At 45.9% G+C, this 9,657-nt stretch overlaps 1 protein-coding gene across 2 annotated transcripts in view; it reads left to right on the top strand.

The window, feature by feature from the left end:
- Nucleotides 1-458: 458 nt before the first annotated feature.
- Nucleotides 459-9,657, top strand: part of FBXO31 (F-box protein 31) — a 13,824-nt gene continuing 4,625 nt past the window's right edge. The window contains exons 1-5 of one of the 2 annotated variants that reach the window (XM_010010574.1): nt 459-522; nt 2,413-2,499; nt 6,743-6,819; nt 8,184-8,351; nt 9,067-9,141. In XM_010010574.1, coding sequence (XP_010008876.1) covers nt 2,445-2,499; nt 6,743-6,819; nt 8,184-8,351; nt 9,067-9,141 — 375 coding nt within the window. In that variant the 5' untranslated portion in view covers nt 459-522; nt 2,413-2,444. The remainder of the gene's footprint in view (nt 523-2,412; nt 2,500-6,742; nt 6,820-8,183; nt 8,352-9,066; nt 9,142-9,657) is intronic. The other variant, XM_010010575.1, reaches the window with a different exon arrangement.

The raw sequence follows: 9,657 nt of genomic DNA on the forward strand, positions 1-9,657 counted from the left end.
TCTTTTTCAAGTCTGTGTGACCATTTCTTTAAGATCCTAATAAGCAGTTTTCCCTGTTGGGTACCTCAGTGGGAGTAGATAATTACTACACAGAGTCATGATTTGATCTAAATGGGCAGGCAGTCCCAGCTGTAATGAGTAAGTCTTCCACATTTCACATTCTTTGTGGTCTAGGTATAAGCACGTGTACCTTTGCTGTGTTTGTACATTCCTGATGGTCTGTTTGTTGCAGGCATGCTTGTAAAATGTGTTACAATTCCCAGACTTCAGTGAAATTACATCTTCTTCTCTCTTTTCTCTTCAAAGCAGAAATAAGATTCTTGGACCAATGTGGCATCTTGCAAGAATGCACCTAATAAGAGCTCATTTTTGCTTGAACAGTAGATCTCAAGATCCTGGGTAGCAAACACCTTTGTGTCAGAGCTGACATTGTTATCTCTGTCATTGCAGAATACGGGGTCTGTGAAAACCTGCGGAAGTTGGAGATCACAGGAGTGTCCTGTCGAGATGTTTATGCCAAGCGTAAGTGATAAAGCTGATATAGATCCATATGTCCTTGCTTAGTACCAATTCTGAAAGCATATATGTGTTGAATATTTATTAAATGTTGACAGCATAAGTTATTTGGGCTTACGTGCTAATGGCATGGGATTCATCTGTGAAATTGATACGTCTGGAGTTTCATTTAATCCTAAGCAGATGCCAAGAAATGGGATTTCTATGCCCCTCAATCCCTTGGTGGGAAAAGAAGTGTAATTTAACTTTATTATGAAGTGTATTGGAGTTTTTTCGTCCTTTCCTGTTTTAACATTGTCAGATCTTGCTAAGGAATTAACTGGTATTTTTTCGTAGCCCTGATGTAGCTAAGTCTTGATCGCAGTCAAAGGACACTGTTAGACGCTGTCAAGTGGGAAAGCACAGTAGGTAAAGGAATGAGCATTCCTCTGGGCTGCTTTTGAAGGAGGAACTGAGTTTTAGGAATGTTTGAGGGAGTAGAACCCCAAATCCTTAGACCCACTGTGCCTTATGCAAGGCAGATGCACATCTTCTGACTTACAGTAAGGAGGGGTGGGGACATCATCAGATGAGAGAAACCAAGGTAAGCTAAGGGCTGAGTGGAGGCCTAGATCCATGGTGAGGCTGTCTCCCCTTCACCAAACTGTGCCCTTTGCAGTCAGAAGCTGGGCTGGTTGCTCAGAGAGCCTTGCAAAGCCCCCAAGAACTCCCATACCAGCACTGCCAAGCTGTGTTGTCTTGATTCCCCACCACAGATCTTGTAAAGGACTGACTTACCTGTGGTCCTTAGGATAAAAAACAAGATACAACCTGCAGCACTTGAACTATGGCTTCTGGCTGTTTGAAGAAGGTTCTGCTTTATGAAACAAAAGCAGAGAGGTCACTCATGAGAGGTCTCCATAGGTTTGCAGACCCAAAATCTGGCTCAGCTTCTACATGTACTGTGCTTGCTAAACCTTGAAGTAGCGATGACCTCAAGCATTGATCTTAATGCTGGAAAGAAGAACAGGCAGAAGGGTTTTAATCCCATGTTTAATAGACTTGCTGAGCATCCACAGGAAAATCAGGCAGGATTTGTCTTAACACATGTTTCCAGTCTTCTGTTGTACTGAAGTAGTTTCTGCATTTGTTGGCAGAGAGCTGCACTTGACATGCGAGAACCACCTCTGTGACAGACTTTATTGCACTTCTGAGTAAGGACTGTGTCCATATCCATTCAACAGTCCTAACTAGCAACGGCAAATCTAAAGTGAGAATACTTCGCCACAGTTTCTGGCTTTCAGGGATGCACCATCTCTGCTCTCCTGTCCAGATTCAACAGTTTGTCCTGTTGCAGGCTCTTAGTGGAACAGTTTCCTGGTGATGTGACCCCGTTTTCTCTATTGTCCCATAAACCTCTTTAATTGCAGAAGAATTAATTTGGGGTTACTGGCAGGACTCACATGCACTTTTCTGTCCACTGAATGTGTTTCTCTAAGAAGTAGTGTGGGAAATGGGAAACTGAGTTTAAGTTCCAGAAAGCATAACTAATCCAAGGCCTGGGCTACTGTCATGTACTTACTTGGTCTAAGTGACTTTCTTGAGGCAGCACTGCTCATTACAGTCCCACTACGGAGTTTGAAGAGGACCCTGGTTCTACTTTGAATTCACTGGATGCCATTTATGCATACTTTCTGTGTGAATCTTGAGCATACCAAGCTCTGTGTGAGTAATCCTGCTAACTCAGGTATACCTGAAACTGGGGCTGATGGAAACAAATAGTGCCCCACAACTGGAAGTAAAGTCAAAATAGAGTTTGCCTTTCCTGTGTGGTTGGTCCAGGTACCTCATACTGTTAACAGTGCTGGTTACAGTGGAGCAGAGTTTGCTGGTACTTACCCTGCTGTGTCTGTTCAGGTATAAACCCACGAGTGAAGTCGGGGCGTTTTATGAAAATCCTTCCCGACTACGAGCACATGGAGTACAGAGATGTTTACACCTGCCGTACGTACCTCCTGCTGGTTGATGCTTCCTGCACTAAGCACACACAAGATGCTGCATGGAGTGTGACGTGGCTTTAAGCAAATTATTTTGGGGTGGACCTTGGGATAGTATAGAGGGTGCTGGTTAGTCAGTTCATGCTGTTGCACGTTAGGGGAGTATTCTGACTCTTTAGAGTGACAATGAGAGTAGGGCAGGCAGTGAGGTATGTTGAGTCTCCTTTTGAAGTGCTTTGAGTTAGGAAATTGTGGGTCTCTCTTCACAGAAGGGGAGCACTCTGCTCTTCACAGGTTGCTCCTTTCTGAGAAGGAAATCTTCAGATACCCTGGTGAGGGCTCCCAGAAGCAATTTTAAATAAGCTCTGGACTGGCAAAAACCTTTCTCTTGATCCAAGTAAGAGGCATTTCATTCACAGCCCTTTCCAGTGAAAAATGCTGAGGGTTACTGTACTAAGTCCCTCCCTGCACAATGAATCCTTTTAACCACCATCTCCATCTCTAGCAAACATTCTGCTGGTGTTTCAGAGCTTGTGATTTGCCTTCCTTAGTCAAGAAGCTGCTTTGGGTGAACTCTTCTCGCCCTCCTACTGTAGTGTTGAGGGAAGAATATTAAAACGCTGGAGTTCAACACTCACTGTTCAGCATGAATTGGGGGGAAATACTGATTAGTTTACATCAATTAAGGAAGTCACTACTGCTTGTGTTTCAGAGGGGGTGTTGAGACTTCTCTAATGCTCCTCTGGGTCTGCAGAGTTTTGCTGAGTCAAGTTACTAACCCACTGGTGCTTGGGAATGTAGTTTTTCACACATGCTAATGAGTGACGTGGATGCTGCAGACTTACCTGTGCTAGAGAAAGCAGTCAAGCATGTGCCACAAAGGGAAGATGGTGTCTTTAATGTGAGTCATGACAGAGAAGCAGCAGCAGTGCTACTGCAGGAATTGGTAGGAAGGTTTAGGTTTAGCAGCCCTGCACATCAACAGCAGCCTTGTTCTGGAGCTGGGTGGGAAGGAGAGGCACATCCAAGCTGCCCTGCAGGGTGAGGGATTCCTTTGTAGACTACTACCTGGGTGTTTGCCCCAAATGTGCTCCTTTTGGTGCCTCTCAAGTGGCATTTTGTGCTGTTCCCTCAGTTAATTGTTTAGCTGCAACCCCAAACTTTGGATGTCTCATGCCCCTTTTCTCTAGGGGTGTGTTGGATTACTCTGGGAAAAGCCAGTGTGGTTTAAGATGCGATTGCCCATTTCCTCCTTTTTCCCTTCCTGTCTATTAAGACCTTGTTGCCAGGATTTACCGTGAGTGCTCCCTAATTTGTATTCATGCAGCATTAGCCAGGTCAGCTCAGATTGCTTCCCCCAGGGTTTTAAACTAGCCTGGCTAACACTTAGCATTTCCCACTAGCAGGTCAGTTATCACCAGCTGGGGGGCAGCAACTGCTTGTATTATCCCAACTCATTTTGCTTATACATATCTTGCTGCATCCTGAAAGGCCCAGGGAGATGTCGTGGATCAGGTTTTTTCCACTCAAAGTGATCTACCTCTGCTTTAAAGGCTGCAGATCTCACTGACAACTCGCGTTAGGTTTTTGCCTTTCTCTGCCTGTGCTCTCCGTTACTGAGCATAGTAATGAAATAAGAGAACAGATTTGAAAGCACCTGCTCTCCTATTTTTATAACCCATTCTGGGGTTATAACTTGTGTGTTCATACCTGTAGTGTCTGTGGTGTGCCAGCACTGCAATGCTTGCTTGAATCGCTGTGCATTTGCTCAGTGTCACCTCCTTGTCCTGTGTCTTAAGTCTTAGTGAAGAGCACAGGCATTAGACCTTTCCCAGGCAGCCTTCTGTTGGTGGGAGCTTGGTCATTTACTGCTTTTCCTCGCCCATCCCCAGCTTGGATTCAAGCTGCCTTCCCATCTGAAGAGCGTGCAGGGTTTCTTGTGGCAATGTGGGTATTATCCAGGCTGGATGGATGGAGGTTGTACTGAAGCATCCAGTGCACGTTATTTGTGCTCCATTTGGGAGGATTTGGGCTCAGATAGGCAAGAGGCTTCCTCAGGATTGAGGAAAATGGACAACATGTACAGCAGAGGACAATGCTGGAGAAAGACACAAGCGCTGTTTTCTTTCGAGGAGCAGGGAGGGAAACAACTGTCAGATCCATCCTGTCTCCCGCCAGGAACAGCCAGAGCTGGAGTTCATCAGGCTTTCCCTGCTATGAATATAGCTGCTGGCTTGCTGGAGCCCAGAGACAGTCCAGGCTTGAAAGTGGAGCTGTGCTTTTGCTTTGAGACTTGTTTGGGCCTTTGGCCAAGTACCAGCATTTTCCCCAGTCACTTCCTTTCCTGAAAGAACAGGAGGAGGAGTCCACAGCGTCCTGAGCAAGTGAGGGACACGACTTGTCCATTAAGGTCCTGCTGTTGGTGTGTAAACCAAGCACAGAAAGTGCTGTCCAATGGGCAGGATTCTTTTGAAGGTGAATGGGGCTCTTTTGGCCTCTTCCCTCCTTTGGGCTTCCAAGTGGTCGGGACAGATGGTGGAACAGACTCAGCCATGTGTCTGTGCCTCAGCCATGTTTCCTGAACCATGATTCCTGGTGAACTGAGCTGCAGCTGGAGCCAGCTGTTTACTCCAAGTGAGCACACAAACTGTCTTCAGCAGGCATGTGGCTTGCAGCAGAAGGGCTTGCCTTGTCACACAGGTACTTACCATGATGTTGAATAGTCCATCAATTGCAGCTACAGCTCTGAAAGTGCTTGTGACAGGAGCTGGGGAGGAGGGACAACCTCATCACTCTTGGATAGCTTAGCATCAAGATTTCTGTCCTAAAAGTAATGTTTTTGTAAAACTGGGTTTTATCAGGTCCATGACAGACAGGGTAGAAGGGAGCTGGGTGTGCTGGGTGGTTCAGCCTGTGCTCATCCCCTTTATTAATGTGAGATTACCACACTGAGATGACAAGACTGGGAATGTGGTTTGCTTGCTTGCCTCAGTGCTGTTTGTGCTGCTCTTGGTTCACTGGGTCATCCAGGCCATCAATCTTGAGTTGTTTACTGCAGAGGAAAAAGGCTTCTCCAGGCGAGTTGGCAGCAGCTCTTGACAACCCTCCCTGCTGTCCTAAACCTTTGTGGAAGTTCTCTGCTTTGGTGTAATAAATCCACTCTTACAATTCTTGTTATCTTCAGTAGTAAATGAAACAAAGTTGTAGCAACTGCACTGAAACACAGTTCTCCCTATAAACTGATGCAAAGCAGAAACTGTTCATCAAGCCAGTCCTGTCGGTTAAATAGGTTATTGTGACCTTGTGAGTTGGCCAAGAGCATCATTTTAAGGCAAGAGTAGTATCTTCCTGACACCTACATAGAAATTTGCATTCTAGTCCTGCCCAAAATGTCAGATTGTGCTGGTCCTGTCAGGAGATGGCACGGACAGAATTAATGGCTGACCGTATAAGGACTGGAGGCTTATGAAGACCATTTTGTACATTTTCTCCTGCTTGCTGAAGATGTTCCTACTTGTCCTTTTTTGGTGGGATTGAAAGTGCACCTATGTCTGAGATGACAAACAGAGAAGCTTCACCTGCTGCAGTAGGCTTTGAGGGCAAATTTGGAGCAGCTTTTGGGCGGTGCTGAAATGTAGCTGCTTAGATTTTCTTAAGGCCGTTACTGACACGGTAACACCACCAGATCTCCCGAGCTGGAATGGTCTGCACGCTTTGCTGGCTGTTTTTAAGGATGATGCTGAACTCTGGAGACAACTTTGTCTACATAAAGCAGAGAAATGCTTTCAAAATATTCAAATTCCCCTGTTCCTTACTGCCTTTCTGTTCTTTCTTATTTTCTGTTGCTTTGCAGCCTAAGGCATCAAGAACATGTTTTGGAGACAGCAGTTACTTTATTTGTTTTTAGCTCTGATCATATGATTTGCATTGATGGGACTGTGTTTTCTGTGAATTTGTGGTGAGGTTTGTGTTTGTGTGAAGTCCTGGAAACTAAGTCCTGGAAACTAACTCCTGCACCGGCCCGGGAGCAGGGCTGCAGAGAACAGTGTAAATCTCTGTGAGCTTGTGGGAGGCCTCAGTTCAGAACTGCCTGGCTGTGGTTTGAAGTAACCAGTTTTCATCAGTAAAGGCAGTTGTGGGTGGTGTTGGGGCAGTGTTGTGTGCGGTCCCGTAGCTGTCTTTTATTTTCTTTCCCCAAATCCCAATTCCTTAGTGTGATGTGCTCACTCCAGTGTCTCACTGTTCCCTAGTGCTGCACCGATACCGACACATCCTGGGGTTATGGCAGCCGGACATCGGGCCCTATGGGGGACTGCTGAACGTGGTGGTGAGTGAGTACCTCATCCTGGGGGCTGTGGTGTGGAGGACTCGTGAGTCTTCTCTATACAACTTTCTAGACCTGGATGTTGCCTCTGTGCTGTTGAGAATTCTGGGTAGTCAGCCCTGAAGCAAGTGATAGGGACCCAGAGGTTGCTTCTTGACCTTTCATGATCACCACCTTTCCGCAGAGAGTCCTTTTGTGTTTCAGCTGTACTCCAAGCAGCCACAGGAGCACACAGAAAACACGAGCAATGTTTCAGGGAAAGGCTTGATTCAGAGTTCAATGCTGTTAATCCGGTTCTGTTAGCACAGAAGTCCATTCGTTGTGTGTGGAGGACAGCAGAGGTTTTGGCACTGGGCAGTCACTTACTGCATTGTCTTTGCCTACAGCTGAACATTTTGCAGAGGGTTTTGCACCTGTTTTTGTGCACCTCTCCTTCCTGTCTTTCACCAGCCATGTCTAAGACTTAAGCCATCAGATGTCATGATACAGGGGCATGACTGGTGCAAGACCTGTGGAGCCTGGCAGCTCTTCTGCTGCTGGGGAGAGCAGTTAATGAACAATGAACAACATTTGACTGTTGGTGAGAGCTGGGCCAGAAGTTTGCCTGAGGCCCTTGTTCTTTGCACCAAGGTTCAATAGCTGACAAGTTGAAGTGTAACAAATCACGAGCGAGGCCTTTGGGTTTTGCAAGATTCTGTTCCATGAACTAGTAGAAGAGTGCATCCAGGTACACCAATACTTACATGATAGTGACCTTATAAAGACAAGAGTGCCTCTGTGGTGCTGCTCCTCTTTTGTCTCAGATCTCTTTGTCTGGAAAATATCCTTTCTCTGGAATTGTTGGGCTAGAGGGGATGGGTTCTGTTAGGCATGCAGGAAAAGGGCTGGCACTTCTACCTCAGTAGAGGAGATTGTTGCTTCCTGTGCTGTCTGTTAGTAATAGAACCAAATAATTCCTTGTCCAAGAGACATGGATAATCATGAGAAGCAGAATTTGTCTGCTTGAGTATCTGCCAGCATGAGCTCTCAAACCAATTACAGTTTGACTAGCTGTGTGGTCTCTTCAGTGCAGCCTCTCCCGGTGGATCCTGCACACCAAGCATCCGTCACAAAGTCGTTTGCAGTAATAACGGCCTGATCATTTTCCAGTGGTGCAGGAAGCCTTGTAAACAAACCTTCTCCCTCTTCACCAGGGGTGTGCTGCGAGTGCATATGGTCTGGTTTAATTGCTGGAAAGCAGTTTGGAAATGCAGCAAGCTGTTCCACAGCTCCCACCCTGTTGCAGAATAGGCCCCAGAGCTGTTTGCTGCATACTCAACAAACATGCAGAGCTGATCTCATGTGCTTTTTCTCCTGCCTCTCTGCAGGTAGATGGTTTGTTCATCATCGGGTGGATGTACTTGCCACCTCATGACCCTCATGTTGATGATCCGATGAGGTTCAAACCTCTCTTCAGGATTCATCTCATGGAGAGGAAGTGTGCAACGGTTGAGTGTATGTATGGTCATAAGGGACCTCATAACGGCCATATCCAGGTGAGCTGCTCTGGCACTTTCAGCATCATCCATCCTATGTGTGATCCCGTGTGTGATCACGCACATTGGCTCTGGAAATGGGTTCATCAAAAAACTGCATGAGAATTTGATTTAAGGGATATGGCTTTCACCACCTTGTTGTATGTGTGGATGCCAGCTTTATGCTCATTATGTGTCTGGCAAGTTGTGTGGGCTGTTCCCCACTCTGAATTTGTTCACTGGCAGTAGTACAGCAAGGCTGTTACACTGTCTTCTGTTGGGTTGGAGCATGGTGAGAGTGTGGGAGCACCAGCATGTGTACAGGCAGGGGGAAAGGATATGTAAAATGGCCTTGTGCAGGTGGTGAATGTGTCCAAGCAGGCACACAGACCTATCCTGTTTTACAGCTCTCTCTTAAGATATGAGACCTTTGAGAGGGTGATGTAGCATCCACTCAGTACATTGGATGCTTTGAAAAGGTTCCTGAGAGCTTGTTTCCTTTTCTTTTGAAGAAGGAAGCTGAAGTAGAGAAGTAACTTAAACCTATTATCTTTCATTACAATGCATTGGGGTTTTATTGCTTTTATTTCTCATTTGCTTAATGATTTCTCTGTTACAGTAAATTCAGTAATGTTTGTCGTGTAAAGCTTTTACTCTAAGCAGTCTTACTTACGTCATCCTAAGCATCTCTAAACAGATTTGTAACCTGTTAAATTCTCCCCCGTGATAACTACAGATTGTAAAGAAGGATGAGTTCTCCACGAAATGCAACCAGACAGATCACCATCGGATGTCTGGGGGAAGACAAGAGGTATGAGTCCTTTGCCAAGAGTCTGCATTCAGGCTGTTTGTTTGTCCCCCTTCTAAAGATAAAGCATTTCTGTCTTACCTAAGCTTTTAGGTAATGTTGGCGTCAGGGAGGTGGTCTTCTGCCTTCTACCTTCTGTGTATCTGAGCATGCATGAAAACCCAGGCTGGTAGCTTCTATCTGATTTACTAGACTCTTTTTTAAGTGAGTTGAATCAGTCTGTGACTTGAATCAAAACTTCAAGTGGTCACATTTGAGTAATAGCAGGATCTTGGGGGACCTCTTCTGTACTTGCCAAGGTGTGGTTTAAGGATCCTGTATATAGGATCAGTTCAGTGTTGCACCTGCAGAATGTCTGGGTGGAGACCCCATGCCTTAACCTCAGTGTGTAGCAGGGTGTTGGAGCAGGCTGTTAACGTCCATGCTGTTGAGCAAAAAGCTGTTTTAGGCAGTCCTCTGTGCAAGGTGCTCTTTGAACCCCAGCACCCTTTTCCTTCCTGTGCTGTGACACCATTCCTG

Source organism: Nestor notabilis, unplaced genomic scaffold, assembly GCF_000696875.1.
Source record: "Nestor notabilis isolate BGI_N333 unplaced genomic scaffold, ASM69687v1 scaffold31162, whole genome shotgun sequence".
NCBI lineage: Eukaryota > Metazoa > Chordata > Aves > Psittaciformes > Psittacidae > Nestor > Nestor notabilis.